Here is a 21047-nt window from a genome sequence, read left to right as displayed (position 1 = left end):
AATTCGCTATTATTTGGACCAAATTCAAGCTCATGTTCAAACATTGATATTCAGCTGAATAATACGCCAGTGAAACGTCAATTCAACTAGTATTAGCTGTGATAAAACTAGTCAGTTGAGTAATGGTCGAACAATAGTCTTGATTACTAAAAAGATGACATGCTGAACTATACGATGTATAAACGCTTATTTAGACCAAGTTGAAGCCTTTGTTCAACCATTAAAAATTACCTGGAAAATATGTCAAAGAAACTGCAACTTTTTGAAAACGTTCTTTCAACTGCAACTGCAATGCCTGACGGACTTCTGAAATGAGCATTTCCTGCAAGTGTTTTTTAAGCTCATTACATTACACATTACAAGCTTATTACATTTTTAAGTTATTTTTTTCAATTCATTTATGTGTAAGGCTCAATCACATAATCTTCGCGGAGCCGCTAATTCAATATTTGTTTACACAAAATTTTAACTTAATTCTATATTTAGTAGGATTCGACCGAATACTCGCGGTTTACTCGAGATTAAAGTACCGTAAGGAGTACCGTAATCTCAACCGAGGGCCACACGCACTGTAGCATTGTGCATGATGACCAGAGATAGCTTCTGGTGTTCGTTTTTCTTGAGCCTTGAGGATCTTAAAATTAAAATAAATTATCCGTACTTTTCCAAACTGCGTGATCAATGTCATCGTAACCGTTTCCACACCGACAGACATTGCTTTGAACAAGATTCATTCTGTGGAGATGCTCATCTTGCGAGTAGTGGTTGGACATAAGTCTACTCATTACGCGAATGAAGTCACGACTTACATCCAAACCTTTGAACCACGCTCTCGAAGAAACATTTGGTATACTTAAATGTAACCACCGCCCAAGACTTCCAGTGTCCCAATCGGTTTGCCAACTCAAGAGGGAACTATGACGCAATAATTGAAAAAAATCATCGTATGAAATCTGTCTATCTGTGACTATCCGAGAAAATAAAGTAATAGTCTGCATGCTTGTTGGAGATCAAACCCAATGTGAAGTTAATTGCTGCCAGCTCAGCAACATTCCTGCAGTTTATGGAAGGCGCAAGAATTTTCATTGAAAACACCGAAGCCAGTGGATCCATTGACGCGAAACCCATATTTTTAGGTGATCTAATTGGAGCAAATAGTTCGATAGAGGATCATTGACGCAATGGTTATGAGTTTTAATGTCTGCCATTGATTTGTTTTTTTTTTGTCAATAGCTCATCAAAAATTGAAGAAGTTTAGAAGATCTATAGGAATTCGACTAATGAATATAATGCAGTCAGACAAAGATCATCTTCTTTGGTCTAAGTAGAGCTGAACAAATAGTTGTTAGGTGCAAAACAAAATGTGGTCAAATAAACGTTTCCATCAGACCTTGGAGTTGGAGAAACGTTTTATAATTGACTTTAAACTGCATTCAGGCGAATCAAGATCTCTATAAACAGTTGAGGTCAAACTGATTTAGCAATCATGCTAAATGTTCCCTTTACAATATACATGCACCCAACAATCTGGAATAATTTGTACGCAAGCAAGATGGTAAGGACACGTGGAATAGTACCTCATGTTTTTTTTTATTTTTAGATACTTTCAGTCTCCTTGTCTGGTTTGCCTCTGTGTTTCCTGCGGAATTGGAGAGAGATAGTCACGAACCGAGGATAGTGTGAATCAAGCCATGTTGTAAAGACGTTAAGGCTAGGCGCAAATTGAGACGCGTATAGCGCGACTAACTTGGCGCGATAAAGCGCCTGTCTTTGTGGCTAATGAAAACAGATGGAACGGCGCAAATTGGTCAGATGACGCGAGATGGAGGAGCGCTCGTGAGACACGACTCGCTCGACGCTGTGGCTGAGCCACAGTTTCTCGTGCGGCTCATGCTGGTTGTGTTTTTTGCGCCTAGCCTAAGTCGAAATAAATGAAAAACTAAAAAAGGGTGCAAATATTCCCACATTTATGATTCTCCTGATGTCGACTGATATAGTTCGAAAAGTAGCACATATGCCTGGTAGATATTTCTGAGAATCCCTATTTCGCCGTACAGATTTTCGCTTTCGCATAACAAAATCGAGAGAGCACAAGTGGTGCAAACGTTCGTCGTGCGTATTAAAGCGCATTTGCAGGTACCTATCGTTTGGACATCATTAGTCAACAATTTTTCATTTATTATTGAAACATTGAAATAGTGCTTATTTTGTGCTAGAAATATCTTCAAAACAGTACGGAAGTGAAACTCTCTTCTTTGTGCCAGTTTGTGAGTGCAACCGATTGTTTTAAAATGTGAAAATTATGTTTGCGTCTATGTTAGACTTTCCCATTTTTTTTCCACTTCGTGGATCATCTTTAGTAAGGATTTTTTTTTCTCGGCTCTCTCGCTCCAATTCGCCAGCGGCTGTCGTGACTGCATTGGCTCTGTAGCTCACTGACAGACGCGGTTGGAAGCCGGTGTCGGAGCGAAAAGGCCGAGGGGTGAGGCACGAATATTCGTTCTCATTCTTGGTCTGCTGTGGATGCCAGTATTGCATGGAAAATAAGTGGAAATATTTTTTTTAAATTATAGTGTATTCACGGATTCCAATATTCATCAAATAGATGAACTAGATGAACTGATATTTTGTTTTGTTTGAAAATATCGTGCCCAAAATTAAAGTAAACAAATCTTAGTTTATTTGGGATTTGGCAACACTGATATCTTGCGGATCCTCTCTGTGACTACACAAGCCGCTCTCTTCCCAAAGCATAGGAGTAAATAGAATAATGGCGTCCGCCATTGTGTGAGAGACTTTTCACGAGTGTTCGTGGAACAGTTTGGTTCGCTCCACTATCAACGATTCTGCTTACCCAGCAAGAGCATACCGTAAGCGGAAAAGAAAAGAAGAATACAGCAGGCAGCCAGCAGAAAGTAAAATTTGGCACATGGTCCTTTTCTCCACAGTTTGTGAGTTGTAGTTCCTCAAATTAGTTGATAATTCCTAGGCGAAGTGTGGATTTCCATGTTTTATAGCACTAGTCATCCATTTGCCTCAATTGGTAAAAGTTACTACACAGCATAAAATCGATTTAGCCCGTGGAAATCGTCTCATTCACTCATTCTACCATGTTTCGGCCTTTGTCTGACAGACGACGTCGCTCATCTTATTTTTTTTTATCCTACATCGTCTCGCAATTTATCATCCAGTTATTCATTGAACGACTTGGTTTGCTCTAGAAACCCAATGTTATCGATATTTCTGTTGTAAAAACATTCGGAACTCGGTCAAAGAGGTTTTCACTTCCGGCCAACTATCGTGGGAAGCTGTTGAATGTAATAGTTCCAAAGTGTTCCGGTTTTCCGGGAAAGTGACGAGAGTGTATTGGTGTGGCGCTGATCAAGTGAATGGGTGGGATTCACACCTCTTTTTCCAGCAAAGTAATGGGCCTTCATTGTGCCAATGATGAATCCCGGAAGACCGGAAAGTGGACAGAAATAATGAAGCTCACGGCCCTGATTGTGAAATTAATTTCGAATAATAACACACACAAAAAAGGGTGTAATGAGAATAACAAATTAATTACCCATACGATAGCTGGAGTTTCCAAATACTGTTACTGCTCATTTCGGAAATAGTGTTTTACTACCTTCGTGGAGATGCTATGCGTCCGGTAACTAAGGTATGGATAAGGTGTTGTAAAAAAAAGACAAGTGTGAGAGATTCGACTCGATGAAAAGTATATTGAGGTGGATTTACGATTACGGTACTTTATGGGAAAATAAATCGTGGCACAATGTAAATCAAGTGGCAAGAAAAAAAATGCGTTATGCTCTTAATAAGTATCGTTTCTGCAAAATTGAGTACGATAAGTTTAGTAGTTGATATTTGAGAGTGGCACGCAATATCTTTTTCGGGTGTTGTAATATGTTTAGCAATTCTCTTGTTTCTGGAATATTGATACCTTTCTTCGTTGAAAAATCGCACAGAATACATCTATCCATACCTTCTGGATTTACCGACGGAATAGTTCGTTTTCATTGAAATAATAAAATAACAAATGCCTGTTTTGTATATCCGTAGCTACTTTGTAAATACATTTGTACATATAGCGGAGATGAGCACACAAGCCCGTTCCGGAGGTGGTGGCGGAGGCCGCAACAAGTCCAAAGCCGGCAAGGAGAACAAAGAGAATGCCGGCACGGATGAGCAACTCCAACAGCAGCTGCAGCCGCAACAACAACAGCAGCAGCAGCAAAAGGGAAGCGCTACAAATAACTCCAGCAGCGGCGAGAAACAGAAGAAGGGCACAGAAAACAGCGGTTCCAAAGGTGGTGACTCGAAGGACAAGCAGACGATCACTCACACAATCAAGACAAAGCAACCAACAGCCGAACAAATTCGCATTGCTCAAATCACAGACATTAAAAGTGGTATGGACGATCCTAAGATTCAGGAGAAGATCCAGAAGCTGATGGAGACAACGCAACGTTCGGAAGAGGAGGTCTGCTGCGCTCTGCAAGAGTGTGATAATGAGTTGGACCGCGCGGTGATTTTCCTTCTGGAAACTTTGCCGGTTGGTGCATTCGCCACGACTTCTAAAAAGAAGAAAAACAAATCGCAGAATAAGGAGCAGAATGACGCTGCCCCGAATGAAGGCGATTGGGATAATGGTGGAATGAACACCGGTTCAGGCTCAGGAGGCGGCGGCGTAAATGTCGATTCGAAGGATCGTCGTGGAAATCGTGGCGGTAATAATCAGCGTTCTGGTGGCCCTGGTAGTGCTGGCGCTGGTGCTGGTCGTGGTGGTCGTGGGAACTTCCGTGATGGAGACCGTGGAGGCGATCGGGATCGGAATGGCTTCGATCGTGGCGGACGTGGTCCACGCGGTCGAGACGGTCGCGACAGTGGTCCAGGTCGTGGAAGTTATGGTGGTGGTTCACGAGGAGGACGTGGCGGCGGTCCACGGGTGGGTACTCGTGGTCCAAGCTCTCGGGATCAGAACCGTGGATCTCGAATGACGGATCATCAGGAGATCGACGCGTGGGATCCAGTAACGACCGCCAATACCAATGATCTCAACAAACCGGAGGAATCTACTGCGTTCACCGATACTTGGGGAGACTGGGACAACGAGGAGTATACGGGTTCGTTGTCGGATACCAAAGTTTTTACACCGAGCACGCAGACTGGAACGGTCACTCAGCAGCCGCAACAACAACCGCAGCAACAACAAACAACTTCACAGTTGCCGCAAGGACAAACAAACCTGCCTCCAACGCAACCGCAATCGCAGCCCCAGCCGCCGCAAGTTGTTTCTGTTCAGCCCGCCTCTGTCCCATCTACAGTGACGAGTAAGTATCCCACAGAATGCTGTCTCAGTTCGTGTATTATGTTTTTTTTTGTTTTTTAGATGTTGCGGAACTGTCTGCTCCACCAGGGTTGGAACAACAAATTCTGAATCCTCCACAGCCGAAAGAGACTGATTTGGTGCAACAGTACAGTACCACCGTTGTATCGAGCACGGCGACAGCAGCTGCTGCTGCGAGTAATTCTGTTCAGTATCCGGAGCTTCAAGCACCAACTGCTGCCCAGCATTTGCGTCAGGCTCTCGATATGCCGCAAGTTAACTCGTCGTCGTCGCTCTCAGCTGAACAATCACAGTATTTCAATACACTATCTTCTCAAAATTCCAGTCTTCAGTCGAGCCTTGGAAATTCTTATCAACCGAACACTGTGCAATATCCGACCACGTATGGGTCGAGCAACAGTTATAGTGACCAAGTTACTTCTGCTCAGCAGCCGCCGGTAGCACGAAGGCAGCGAGCGCGGGTTCCGCCGCCGTCCAAAATTCCATCTAGTGCCGTTGAAATGCCAGGAGATAGTCTGAACAACATTGGCTATTTGGATGTGCAATTTGGGGGGCTCGATTTTGCTACAGACGACACGTTCGACAATGCTTCTGTGACGGACAAGTTCAACACCAATAGTTTAGAACAGACTTCGACTACGTCGGTGCAACTTCCACCGGCGGTTCAAGCGTCGCAATCGGAAGTTAACGAATTTCAGAATAAACCTAGTGTAAACAATCTTCAACCCAAGTCCAATCTCACAAGTAGTTTGCAGAGCTCGCAAATTATATCCGGACAGACTGATTCACTCACGGCAACCCAGAATGACACTCTGTCCAATAGCTACACACAACGCAACAGTTCCACCGTGGTTCCTTCCTCGGTTAGCACTGGCGTCAATGTGAATTCCATCAATAGTACTACGTCATGTAATTGTTCAACAGTTGAATCTAGGATCGACGAATCATTTTAATGATTATTCCGTTGCAGCATTGGAACAACTGACTAAGACTGATCCTTATAGTCAGTCCACCGGAACGAATGCTGGATCTGGCGGATATCAAAATGTTTCGTACTCAACATCGCAGGCGAATAAAAATCCATCGTATCCATCGTCGGCTGCGCCGCAGGGATACAATAATTCTAGTTATTCTAGCACACAGGTAAAAACGCATTTGTTTTCTTATACTTTATGGGACTTTAATTTTAATGGTTTTATTTTTTCCAAAGGTGTCCAGTAATACGTATCCAGCGTCGTCGAACAATTACGGTTCGTATAACCAGGGTGGCGTAAATTCATACCAACAGCCAGGCAGTAACGTTTCAAGTAACGTAGTGCCCAATAACTCTAGTAATTCGGTTGGTGTGTCAACGGTCCAGTCTAACGTGAACCTGCCAGTAAATAATAACGTTGGCAACAACAGGTAAGTTCGTGATTGAATTTGATTTTTTTCTTCACCAGACTTATCACATATATTGCTTATACAATATTCCTCTAATTTGTCTAATTTATCTTCGTCCAAAATACAGTTCAAACACCAATGCTGGATATTTGTCTAGCCAATATCCCGTCAGTCAAACCTCGTCGGCCTTCCCCTCCCAACAAAGCTATCAGAATAGCTCGCAGAACGTGTACGGAAATACGGGACTCAGCAGTAATACCGGGTAAGTCATCGCACCTTAATCATTCGGTCGCCAGAGCGCGGTTTGTTTGCAGCTCTCGCGCAATTTGAGGTAGTCCCTCGCGTGCGTTTCGTTAAGCAGTGTATCGTGAGTAATACCACTAATTCCCTCCCTTCCAATGCATTGTTCGGCAGGGCTCTGCCTTATCCGGTAAGATTTTTCGACTGGCAGATGCAATTTTATTCTTCCGTGTTCTTTCTTTCTTTGTTTTTAAGAGGTTTTAAGCTTTGCAGTTCATTCGCCTCTAACGGCCGTGTTCTTGTCGGATTTGATTATATTCATGTTTCACCTGAAAACACAAAAACCGCTTTGAACAGTTTGTAATCGAACACTCGATTGAATTTTCTTCTCTTAGCTCTTTTATCAGGTCAGCTGAATAACTATACAAAATACGTCTATACAAAATAATTCAAATTATTCAAAACTGTGTGTTTCTCTTTGATACTGCAGAGGAGTTGTCGATTTGTCGAGGAGTGTTGATTTGGTTATTTGAGAGAATCTTCAGTAATATAAGTGCAATCCATGAATCTACTTGTTGTTTTTAGAGGCGAATGAACTGCACAGTTTAAAGCCTCTCTAATACAAACAAGAAAACAAGGAAGGCTTGGTGTTTTCATAGTCTCTTAAATGAAAGCAACATTCAGGCTCTGCCGTGGTTATCATCCTATACTGCCCATGTTTGTAGAGGAGACGTAAACGACAAAATGAACAAAATCGACTTTTTCACCGTTTTGCATTCTATGCAATGTAATACGTTTGCTCAAAATGCAAAAATTTTTGTTCGAAAACATTTTAGCAATTTTGAAGAAAAAGTTTCCGAAAAATCACTGTTTAGCCGCATAACAGACGTAGTTCCATACAGTTTTCATACATCGTTCGAAAATCAACAATTATAAATACAGTAAAATTTGTTTTTGTGTGGTTTTTTTTGTGCGATTTTCTGTTCTTGTGCGGTGTATGAAAAGAAGCATATTTGACGAAGTTATCGTCCATTCATTTTTTCTTCGATTGTTTATATGCATTTCAGTACGAAAAAGCATATTTGCATCTCAATTATCCACTTCTGAAATCATTCCCCTCCTCTCATCAAATGCTCTAAGTTTTTGCACGATATGATTTCTAACAGCAACACGTTTCGACATGCAACTAAAAGCACAAAACAGCCACGCGCAACCGAAAAGGCAAAGTGTCCCATCGCAAAGCAGGGAAACAAAAGGAAATTGAACGGTGAATGGCGTGGATTTGAGTTATTTTGTTGGGGGAAACTTTTTTATGCGGTCCCTTACTACCGCACAAAAAAGGGTTTTTTTTTAAATTTGTACCGAACACGATTTTTTAAAGCTGCTGGTGAAGTTTTGCACGATTTTTTTATGCGGTCCCTATCCCCCGCACAAAAAAAAGTTTGCCTGTATTATGTGCTATAAGCTAAATCTACATTTGAATCACATTCTTTGTTGAGTCCAAAGTTATTAAATAGTGTTTCCTAATATATGAATATAAGAAGCCATTGAAATACTGCTCATATAATTACTATTTTCTGTACACTGCACTGCGATGAACAAACGGTAACGGTATTGAATTAAAGAGACTTTAAGCTCAGAGAGTTCATTCGTCTCTTTAAATGAACAAAGAGAAGCAATTGTGTTTTTTAATGTTATAACTACCTGAATTTCTGCATTTGAATCTTCAAGTAGATATTGAAACCCGCAGACTTTTGTCGGTCGATAGATCGGTCGGACTACTTAATTAGTATGGAGCGATATACATACGCGCACACTACACCGATTCAGTTTCGACCGATAAAAATCTACGCATACCAGACGATTGTTTATCGGCTGATAGTTCAATTCGCTCTCAATTTTGGCATCCGACATACGTGCCGTGCAAATCACTGAAAATGTGATGCAACCAATGCTCTCTGAATCTCTTTTTGATTTTCCTTCACCGTTCTCTTCTCCGTTGTCAAACACAAATTAAATACAGTCTTTCGAGTATATTCGAGAATATTTGGCTAGTGTGCGCACTCTTTACCAATCCGACTGTTTGGTTGGCTCAGTGTGCGTAGTGATCCCCGATTTTTTAAATTAATCGTTCATCAGCTAATCGAATACTTTTCAGCAGTTTATTATTCGATACGATTAATCGCCCCAAATAATCGATTAATCGTCACACTGAGCAAAATAATTAGTTAGATTTATGTTTCTCATTTGCTAGAAAGCCATCTGGAATCAAAAAAGTGTTCATTACGCCTGAAAATCAATTATTATCTTTTACGCTCCCCTGAACTCGTAAACGAAGCTCAATTCGCGTTGACGCCATTGAGCTTCGTTTACGATCCCAGAGGAGCGTCAAAGATAATGGGCCTGATCACGAGCGTCACTTCACGGTGAAAACGAAGTGAATTGTATACAAAGTTATTACGGCTGCCACCGTGTGTGTAGAATCCGGAAGAGTTCATCCGTTGTGACAACTTTGATGAACTCGGTGTTATTGGGCCTGATCACGAACATCACTGTCACAAACGCTTTCACGTCACTTACACTTCACTTAATCTTTTTGTGTCTATCATCATTGTCATGTGTAAAAATAAACTCCGTGAAGTGAAAGAGTTCATTCCCGTTTATAAGAGACATGTTAGCTGCATAGTTTCGGGCGTTTGAACGTTATGTCGGTTGTATAATTTCGGACGTTTGAACGTTATGTAGGTAAAATTAATATAGTGTATGAGATAATATTCCATTCAATTGAACGTATGTTTTAGAATGACAAGTTTGCGATTATACCTCGATGATTCGGTATTTCAATGCCAACTATTCGGACTCATTCCATGAATCATTTGCTTGGTGCGTTAGTTTGCTGAATCAAACGCTGGTTCAAGGATGAGGAGGAATACTTGAGTTTAATAATCGATATCTCGCATACTCTTGTACTCAGCTCTGTCTTACTCGTTTGAGGAGTGAGAAGAATTTAGTATAGGTCAACGTTAGAATCATTTTTTTAAAACCGTTTCTACAATTTTGATGAATAATAATATGTTCTATATCTCAGAATTAACCCGAATTTATCCATCTCATGATCAGTATAATCTGAGCAGCTACTCCCATATGTGATTCTGATGTTTAATCCTCTTATCCTTCCCATTCTCGTGTAATTTAATATACGGGACATGAGGTTTGATATAATTATTTAAACAGAAACTGGTCAGTAGCGTCGGTCAGAAGCATAATTTTCATATGGGACATCTGATGAGTTTCAAGGAATTTGCCAAAAACAGAAAATGATTCAGATTTTTTTAGACGGATATCAAAATTATGGAAAAAGAACCAGAAAATAATTTAAAAATTATTATTTTAAAAGATTTGCAATGATAGATTCTTTTTTTTCTTATTTGAAACTTAAATATTCTTTCATTCAAAGTATGTCTTCAAAACAATATCGTTGAAAATATCTATTACGTAAAAACAAAAGATCAATGGCTTTATTCGATGTAACTATCGTCCTGATTCGGGTCTTGTCCACCAATTGCGAATGTTTGAATTACAAAAACCTGCTCTGCAATGTTGGAAAAACATTACAATTATTTTTTTTTATATTCAAAATATCAACAAATCAATTCTATACATAATCAATCATAATTATCGTTTTGGGCCAGTGGCCTCCATTGCCATTTTATGTGGTTACAACTCTCTGTTAGACTGTTAGACTAACAGGACGCAGCATTCTTGATGTGATACATACAATGTTTACAATATGTGATTATCCAGAGTATTTATCTATTTATCAATTTATTTCTCGCTTTTAACCTTTTTACGGGTACTGACAACTATATTGCCACCAACATTTTTTTTGTTTTTTTTTTCTCTTCTTTAACAATAAATTATCACTTCCAGCTTTATGTGGTAACTAGTTTGATATCTTGCAACATGCCTGATTTTTTTTTTAATGACAAAAAATAAAAAAACTATTCATTTTGGAGCCATTTTCGTGGTAATAGCACCCAATTTAGTGCAGCAAGAGCAAATTTCCCGAAAAGTCGTAGAAAACAGGCAATTTGTTGATGTTTTCAATACATAAGATCTGTTTAGGACCTGCTTAGTTTGATCATGAGTTTTATTAGTTGTTTTTGTTGAAACTAACAACGTGTGGCACCGATGTACACTATGTACATACTTTATTAATTAAATGTTGTTCGTTCGTAACCGTCATTTTTCTATATTGTTAAATCGCATCTTCATCTGATACAATAAATCATCAGGATCGATTGATACCAACTTTATGTGATTTTCTGGATTAATCTAATTAATCGAAATTAAAAATTAATTCACGCACATTTTGTGATCAATCCAAGAATAGTCTAGTTCGTTATTTCCTCCGAGGTCAATTTTCTAAGAAAAAAAATAGTCGGAAAACGGGTTGGAAATTTTATTAGAAAGGTGTCCAAGTTGATATGTAAACGTTCCGCGCTCAATGCGCATTTGCATCATCTCTTTCTAAGTGTTCCGGGATCTTCCCATCACTTCAACTGTTATAACCTGTTTGAAGAACACCAATACGTGTAATAAACGGCTCTTTTCAGAGCCACCATTTGGAATAATAAATTAGTTAAATTCAAAAACAACTGTTTCGAATAATCACAGTCTTACGTCAAGCTTCCGTTCGGGCCATATGATTGATTCCTGATATATTTATTGGAACTAATCAAAAGGATATATTGAAAACAATCTCGTTGGTTTTTTGTATTAGGTGCACAACCGAGTTCCAGCTGCTTAGCAATAAATACCATAAATACTCTACTGCCCATTTTTTATATGTGACGTAATCACCAACACCATTAGTGCTGAGATCACGCATGTTTGTTGTTTTTTGGTATAAAACCATAATCTGTCCAGATAAAAAGTACCATCGGTAAAAAGAGAGTCTAGGCGAATTTGAGAATTAAAACATTTGCTGGCTTTGGAAGATACTTACGTCAAATTGAGCGTACTTTCAATCGCTTCAAAGAACATTTGTTCGCATAGCTTGACGCAAACACCAGGTTGCTTTGTCTGTAGTATTGATACTTACATTTTCGATGATAGTCAAAACATCTCTGACGGTAGCATGATTATAAGCTTAATTTGCAAGAGACCTGAATAGATTGAAATTTTAAGAATAGTCGAATATAGGGCTCTTGCTACACATACATGCAGAGCATGTGTTGGGCACACATCGCTGATTTACATTCGTAGTTTTTATGCAGCAGAAGTGGATTCATTATCAATCGGCGTTCTTGAAGATGATTCAAATATAGTTGCAGTCTTTCTACTAGCGCGAAATATTCCATAGAACTAACATGAACTTTGTGGAACAGTCAGGCAAGCTATTTCATGAACAAGAGTTTTTGTGTGACGCATATCACTTAAATCACTAGCACATATTTCGCGATTGGGCGACAGTCCCACTAGGTTTTAATCGAAAAATTGGCAGGAAAGGACTATCAACATGTTCGGACCTAGATTAAAGTCACAAAGGCTCGAGCTCACGTTCGAATGCTTCCTTGTATCTTCCATGAATTAGTTAATTGATGATTTTTCTCCGTTTATGATCAATTTGCTTATAAACATATCTTACTTCTCCGCAGAGCATTCAGGTGCCTGGAAATCATAATTGAGGGTTGATTGATCTTTCTGACTGAATGTGTCCTTAATTTCAACATAATCAACCGCTTTTTTAACGAAACCAACCACCGATAAAGGATATCTGCACACGAATGTTCATTATAGTCTACTTCTTCACGAGACCTACATTCCAGGGCAAAAAGCACAAAGCCTACATGGGAATATATTAACCTAACCCGCCTATACAATCGCAATGCGCAGTTTCGCTGTTCCTGTGCAACTTTTTGAATAATCAATCTGCTTCCACTGATATGGATCATAGCCATAACAGAAATTTCAAATGTTCTCCGTGTATATGGCTTTGACGCTAAAAGTAAATATTTCTATGTAAAGACATGTGTCATGTTCGCATGTTATTAACATAGAGTAGTGCGTAATTTTTCTAACTATTTCGCAAAAATAATTATTTAAACAAAGCACAATCTTGTCGATCCATATAAATCCTATGCAGTAATCTTTTTTGCCTGCCCAACAGATTACTTATACATATGCATGCTGCAAGCACCCTATTGGATTAGCAAATTATGAATAAAATATTTTGAAAGATGTTATCGTTTTGACTCATTGAACTTGGGTTAAATAATTAAACATTCAGCGAACATTTAGCAAATCAATTAAACAGCTAATTTTAAGAAAATTTCCATACAGCAACAGTGACTAAACTGTTAAATCATCGGCTACATATCACTTAGTCTGTAGAACTATTGTTAACATTGTTTACGTACGATAAACATGGGCTTAATTTATGTAATTGATTATCATAAAAAATTAGACAACTATTTGGAGACTGAGTTTATTTCACTTATGATACGGTATGAGTAATAGTTCAGTACTCTGAATGATTCGATGTCGAATTCAATGAGTAACAATGCTAATAACCAATATTTTTTTTAATTCGTTGCTAATCTGATTTCGTTAATCTATCACCTTGACGTTTCAAATACAGTGGAATCCGTTTCTAATGTCATTGAAGGGAATTGACAAACGCGTCATAACAAGCGGATCACGCTTTGTGAAAAATGTTGGTCATTATAACCAGACAAAATTTATTAAAAATGGATCATAATAGCCGACGTGCAACTGTAAAGGAAGCCATCGTATCCGACTTTTTACAAAGAACTTTATATGAAACCAAACGTCGTTGTGTAATTACGTCATAATTAGCGGTTGATCAACATAAACGGAGTCACAATAAACGGATTCTACTGTACTTTGGTCGGAACTTAAGCAATTACAACAAAATAAAACGATATTGCTTCTCTACGTTCATCGCAGTGCAATGAACAGAGAATTGTAATCATGAGAAGCATTTCAAGGGTTTCTACATTCATCTTCAGAAAACGCTAAGTAATAGATAGCTCTTACGAAAGACACACCTACATAAAAAAGGCATATTTGGCCTCTACAAAGAACTTAATTCAAATGTAGATGTAGCTTATGGCATAAAATAATAGTTATTAATTATTTAAAATAGTTATAATTTTTCGAACGTCAGTTATGTGTTCAATCTGTGAATACTCGAAAACGTTTTTCCGAAATTTCATAAATGTTTCAAACAAGAAATGATCGCTTGTTGAGTATATGTAATACATTGTGTAGAATGCGTAGCAATGAAAAGGTCAATTTTGTAATATCCAAAGTGTCTTAAACGTATTGTCAACAAACAGCTGTGGCGTGATCATCCGTTCGCGGATAATCGGTGCCATACTGTACTTTTGGTGGCGTGGAAACGGTTTAGTTGACCACCAAACCAATATTTTGAAAATCGTAGAAAATATTCCAATGATTGTATTGTCCATTTCTAGCCACGATAGTTTTATCAATTTCAACTACCATATTTTGCAATTTTTTGAGTAATTCCATAGTTTCATCCGTACCGAACTAGTTCATCGATGAAAACCCTTTTATCAAGTGATATTCGACAACTTGTACGTCGTCCAATGTTTTCCATTGTTCTGTAGCGATAGAAACAAATGGATTCATCAAAACGTTCCAACCCAACTCATTCATTTTTTGGCCCCTTACCAACGATGTACATAGGGGGTCTTCGTTCGATCGATCGTGAGTTCAAACTCAGGGCCCTCAATTGTGACCATCCTTGTGTTATTATAGAATAATTACGTCCACGCAATCATCATCAGCGATGGAAATCGATCCACGGTGGAACAAAGATCGAATCATCCATACAATTGCTCTGCTCTGCAAGAAACATCGGACTGCTGTTCTATAAATAACCTAACAATGATCAATATCAACTGTCTTCGCTGTCCGGTCTGCTGAACAATGGAGGAACAGAAAGAATACCCTTACACCTAAATGGCTACTACTGTGTAATTTACCATAATCTAATGGAACAGAAAACTTGACGCCTGAATGGCTACTACTAACTACTGTGTAATTTACAATTTCTAGGTACATAAACATATGTACATGTACACGATTGAAACCCGGCTCTGTTACAGCTAAAATGCTAATGAGCCTAATAAATAAATAAATGAGATAAAAAAAAAACGATGTACATGTGTGGTATCGAATTGTCATAATGGAAGACAACATCTTTGATCAATTTGTTGATCAATTCCGGTCATTATTTTTTAATCGCTTCGTTGTAAACCGTAGAGCTCTGAATTAATCGTTAGGAATCTTTTGCGAACGATATTCCTGAATTATCATTTTTCATCGCCCGTGATGATTTGTTTCAGAAGTGGGGTTCGTGTGACACCCACACATCGAACTACTTAGCGTAGTCGCAAAATCCGAATTGGAATCGGATTCCAATAATACGACAACAAAAGCAGCAAGTTTTTCATTTTCATAGCTTTTATTTTTAGATTTTTCAAAACAATACTCGCAACTTGACAGTTTAGTACAGTTGTATTGGTGAACCCGAGTGCGAACCTAACAGCTTTCGGATTGAACCCCATGAGAAAGATCATTAGGTGGAGCAGATGGTAGAATTTGCGAGCGTAGTGTGTGTGATAGCAAGCGCTGCTATAGCTACTTTTTACATTTTGACGTCAAGATTTGTGTTTACATTCAATCAAGCCTTTCACATCCATGTGAAAACGCTTTTTTCGGCAAGTTTCTTATCAATTAAAAACAGATTCTTTCGTGGAGTTCCCATTGAATATGCGTATAATGTGACAGTGTGCAGTGGATATTTGTGAAATGATGTCGGAAAAGATGAATAAAAATGATATTTTTGTGTGTCATTTTCACTCTCTAATCTTCATAGAAACAAACAAATTTTTGTTATTTTCGCGATGATATGATGATACTTCGAAGGCTCCCAGTACCGGTGTATGTGATTCGAGAAAAATGGTTTACAAGCAGGCAACATTTCATTGAAAATTCTTCTATTTCCGAGGACTTAAAGTAAGTCTGTTATCTGGACGTTTTTGCTCCTTAAATAATGGAAGTAAGTCACAATATAATTATCATCTGTTAAAAACCAATAAGTTACAAGATTTCATGAGCATTCTGCCTCATGACATCATCAAATTTTGGGTTATTTAAATATTGTTTCGTCTCTTCCATATACATTCCATATTGAATGCCAATAATGACAACACCATATTTTGTTTACTCATCCAAATATACTCTGCCTACTGTTCCACCTCATATGTATATACCTCATTGGTTTGAACCTAATGCGAAACTTGGTTGAAACTGAGTGAATAAAAAAACGTTTTGACTGCAGATAGGTTGGAACTCGTGCGACCCTAGGTTGAGACTGAACAAAAACGAATTCGCTAATAGTCTCATCTCAATTACTGAATCGAGAATCGGGGATGGTCCGCGACTTCAACCGCACCAACCTTTGCAAGAGAGTTTCCAGTCTCACTGAACGAACAGCTTCGACAAAGGCGAGACTATCCGTTACAATGTAATAGTTTTCAACATGTCGTGGGCCGACACTGTCCAACTTCATGTGATTCGCTGCAAATTTTGCAACATACGTCCCCTGTGTATCCGAAAAAAATTAGGCCGTACACATGTCTCCAGGCGTAAGGCATCTGAATTTCTGAAGTAATCAGTGCTAGACAATCGTTCGTCCATTTATCAAGTCGAAATAGAAACGACGAAAATTTTCTGCGACAATTTCCAATACAAGACAGCATCTCCCTTTTGGACTTTAGAAATTTAATTCGTACGCAAGTTCATCGGGTTTCAGGATAGCTAATATTCGTAATTGTCTCCTATTATACTATCTTGTCGAGAGAGAATTTTACCATCGAAATCTCGGAATCAATATCGCACCTATTTTACATTTTTTGTGACATCGGATTTTTTTTAATGGGAGCGGACTCGTATCAAAATCATAAATTACTCTAGTATTCACTTGCATTTGCGAATTTGTAAAGTTTTTGAACTGATCCCCAAGAGCTAAATACGTATAAACACCGTCAATGGTTTAACGTTTCACGAAGAAGTCTGAACTTTAACATTTTGTTTTTTTTTGCTTCATTTCGTGAAGCTAATCACAAGAAAGATTCATCTGCGTTTGGAACTAACATCTAATGAGTTTTTTTTTCTCGTTTTCTAACTTTTTACTAACATGTGATCTGGTTTTATCTTTTCCTCAAAATACATTCATCGAATTGACGAACACGTGTCATCACAATTCATCCCGCAAACAAATCAAAAACCAATAACGCTATGTGTTCATGATGGCTTGTCTAATGAACGGGACAATGCACGTTCAGGTACTCTGGCAGTACAAACACAGCTTCCGGGCAGTATAGTAACTTTAGTAGCTCAAAGCTAAAGGACACACCGGTTTCTACACAGTTCGAGAGGTGAGCAGAACATATACGTTTACATCAGCTTGATCGATGTTTTTTTTTCTTCTGTAATCCACGCGTAATATTTTCCAACGCGTGCTATTTTTTTCATTGAATGATGTCTCAACTGATAAAAGTTTCTTTTCCAGTGTTGCATCCAGCACCGCTTCTAATAACAACAATAACGCGAACAACAACAGCGTTTCGAGTTCATCGTCATCACTACCAAATAGTTCCGTGGTATCCACGACAAGTATGAGTTCACCATCGCTTGGTTTAACGAATACTAAAGTGACCAATTCCACAGCTAAAAGCAGCAGCGGTACCGGTGTGGTACCCAACATACCCATGGTCAGCCCGTACATCCAGCCCGGCGTACCCTTCTATCAACAGCCGGTCTACTCGTACGAGGACCTACAAATGCTACAGCAGCGTATGTCACATGTGCCTGGATACTACGATATGAACTACCAGACGCCGACGAGCCTCGGTGCGGCCGGGGTACGCGACGCTAACCTCGGTTCCGTCGCGTACTCGACCATGTCCGATGGTCGGTTCACTCGGACCGATAACAACTCGTCTCCTGTTAGTAATGTTCCAAGTACCATGTCACAACAAACAGGGTCTGGTGGTCCTATGTTGAACCTGCCATACGCTTATTTTTACGGCGGTAATGTGATGCCCGGCGGCTTCCAATATGGCACCCCAGCAATTTATCCTGTTAGTAGTTAGTTTGATTATTAGTATTATTCGAACGTAGACATTTTACTTGCTGTCTTTTTTGCATGTACTATTCTCACTCAAACACACAATCATGATGCCACAATAAAAACCAAAAATCTTCAACAACCTCTATAGCAACAAATGGCGACGAACGCGACGTCCGGCGGACAGTTCCAAAAACCAGCATACAATAGTGGATATGGTACCAGTGGATACGACACGTTGAGTCAAGCTGGACAAGACTATAACAAAAATCCGTACCCATCGTCGGGCGTTGGGCAACAGTCGAAAGGACAAACTGTAACTAATCCACAGTCCGCGGGAGGAAGTGGTTCTGATATTGCGCCTTCGATGTATGGCAAAAGTCATGTCGCGTTAAGTAAAGTCAATGTAAGGTTCTGCATCCAAAATTCGCACGTGCGCACAACTCATGAGTGCAGTGGATTCTTTACACAAATACTTTTACAAATATTTTTCGTCACACACATGCTCTATGGTTTGTTTTTCTGTCATTTCAGTCATATGATAATAAGTCGTTTCACTCTGGTACTCCGCCACCTTACAACATAGCTGGCACTCAGACTGCTGGTGCAACGTCTGGACAACCCTACGGGCAGCATCTCTATATCCCGACGATGCCAACTCATCATAACATCAATATGCATCAGGCAATGCATCAGGTATACTCTTAACTTTAATACTTGCCCGCTTTTGCGAATAGCATAAGAAAACTTTCATTTGGTTTTTATCAGCCCAAATAAAGCACTTTCGACACTTCGAGTATGGATAGCGGAAATCTCATTCATCAAATGTCATTTAACTTCGTTTTGTTAGTATTGTATTAAACCTCGTCAGATTTGTCCAGACGTAAGCTCTTATGTGGAAGACATGGCCTCACTTCTAAATACCTATTTATTACGTTAGGTCGACACCTGCAAACATTTTCGCCGAATGCAATGCACAGCGTAAATTCTTGTGGCGTATATGGAGTTCGATTGATGTAGGAATGTGGCTCGAATACGATAATCATTCTTGAATAGCGTTGTCGCGTTCACATTATCATGTATGCTGTGCATCGCATTCGGCAAAAATATATTATATGTGGACTTGGCTTATTATTTGTTTTTTTTTCTTCTGCCATGTAGCGTCATCTTGAATTACTTATACTTGAAGTACAAAATAGCATAGCAAACAGACGTTAAAAGATTTAAAAACGACAGGAAAAGATTTTTTGTGACATAAGATATTATTTTCCCGGAAATACAATATTGTCATGCTCAATGTCCCTTCTTTGGAACAGTTTGGTTTTTCATTTTTGTACTCGCCCCATATGTTCTTTTTCTTTTTGTTAGAAGTCGTTCTTTTGTTCAGAAGTGTTAAATCTGGAATTTTCTGCTGAGTTCATATGTAAATATTGCACAAGCGGATTCTTTCAGTTCCTACGTAACTTTTTATTTCGTATATCCCAACCGTCTCCATCGCCTCTTTTCGGCAGCTAAAACGTGTTCCCCTAGAGCTAGCTTTGATTCTTACTACTCGGAGCTAGCAATTCAATTCAATAACGATGATTTTTTGTTAAATATACATTTTTTATTCCTCATCTACGTCTTCTCTTAGGAGGGACCTTATATAACGATCGGTTTTAGGATTTGACATTGAGTCAACGGTAAACATGTTTTTGTCGTGTCATGTTCCTTCGCCATTTTTCTCGTGGGACGCATTGGATTAATCAAAATATTCTTTGTGATATGAGTATTCTCAGACGAGCTGTAGATACCTCACAGACAGTTGTCCTTTTCTGGCTCTAAAATTCTCTTACCGACAACCGTGTACCGAGGATTGTTCTTGATCGGCGTCTCGATTTGGTGATGGTTAACAGTGGCACAAATATTTCGGACCATTCAGCAGTTGTAGACTAATATTTGACACGATATCCCCGCTCGTGCATGACTGTGAGTTTAATTCCAGGCCTTTTTCAAGGCTAGATGCGAACAAAAATTAACCTTAGAGGCTCTATAAGGCGCCGTACACGTAACGTTAAAATACGATCAGAACACAACTTTGTATGCGCATTTTTCATCAAACTGATCGGTTTCTTCATATAGTTAGTTTGATTCGCTGGAAATTTTAGTGCTGGGCTTTTACAGCGTGCGAGAATGACAACGTTTTTTCAAGAAATCAACGAACTCCATAGATAGAGTTGTTTTATGAGGTAAACATGCTTCCAATATTTTTCTAGTGTTTTCATCTATGGGTCCACCAATCATCATTTTCAGAATTGGTGTCCTATTCCTCTCACGTCGGTATTCAGTCCACAAAGAAACACATTATAAACGTCACTCAACTCAATATGCAACTTTTTGGGTTACCCTCGCATACTGCAGTTTTTTTTCGGCCGATAGTTTGGTCGGGTTGGGTACGCACACCGAGCTAACCAAACAGTCGGGTTGGTCAAGAGCGCACACACTAAGCAACTGTCGGCCGACTACACTCGAATGACTTTGTATTTAACACTAGATTGCCCAAGCAAGACGTTTTGACTGCTTTTCAATTTCGATTAGAAAAATAATGATGACACATTATGACACAATTTCTTAGAAAGTTGTGACTTTTTGTACGACTTATTAATACGTTTATTAATAAGTTGTACAAAAAGTCCCATGTCCCATCCATCATTCTAAGAAATTGTGTCATAATTATGTTTTAATTGAAATCGAAAAGTAGTCAAAATGACTTGCTTGGGAAATTTATTGTTAATTTTGGTTTGACAACGGAGAAGGGAAATCAAAAAGAGATTCCGAGAGCATTGGGTGCATCCCATTCTCATTGATCCGCACGACACGGGTGCCAAAATTGAGAGCGAATTG

General features: G+C 39.1%; 1 protein-coding gene across 10 annotated transcripts in view; it reads left to right on the top strand.

Annotated features, from left to right (window-relative positions):
- Nucleotides 1-2046: 2046 nt before the first annotated feature.
- Nucleotides 2047-21047, top strand: part of LOC129771918 (protein lingerer) — a 29202-nt gene continuing 10201 nt past the window's right edge. Inside the window, exons 1-11 of one of the 10 annotated variants that reach the window (XM_055776064.1) lie at nt 2678-2951; nt 4066-5336; nt 5396-6262; nt 6324-6496; nt 6564-6757; nt 6864-6998; nt 17380-17472; nt 17607-17710; nt 17765-18042; nt 18316-18570; nt 18699-18860. In XM_055776064.1, the coding sequence (XP_055632039.1) occupies nt 4100-5336; nt 5396-6262; nt 6324-6496; nt 6564-6757; nt 6864-6998; nt 17380-17472; nt 17607-17710; nt 17765-18042; nt 18316-18570; nt 18699-18860 (3498 nt within the window). In that variant the 5' untranslated portion in view covers nt 2678-2951; nt 4066-4099. Of the gene's footprint in view, nt 2268-2677; nt 3044-4065; nt 5337-5395; nt 6263-6323; nt 6497-6563; nt 6758-6863; nt 6999-17379; nt 17473-17606; nt 18178-18315; nt 18571-18698; nt 18861-21047 lie in introns of those variants that run through there. The other 9 variants (XM_055776059.1, XM_055776063.1, XM_055776060.1 and 6 more) reach the window with 9 other exon arrangements.

The sequence above is a fragment of the Toxorhynchites rutilus genome, chromosome 2, assembly GCF_029784135.1.
Source record: "Toxorhynchites rutilus septentrionalis strain SRP chromosome 2, ASM2978413v1, whole genome shotgun sequence".
In the NCBI taxonomy this organism is placed as follows: Eukaryota; Metazoa; Arthropoda; class Insecta; order Diptera; family Culicidae; genus Toxorhynchites; species Toxorhynchites rutilus.
This window is presented reverse-complemented; position numbering and strand designations above follow the sequence as displayed.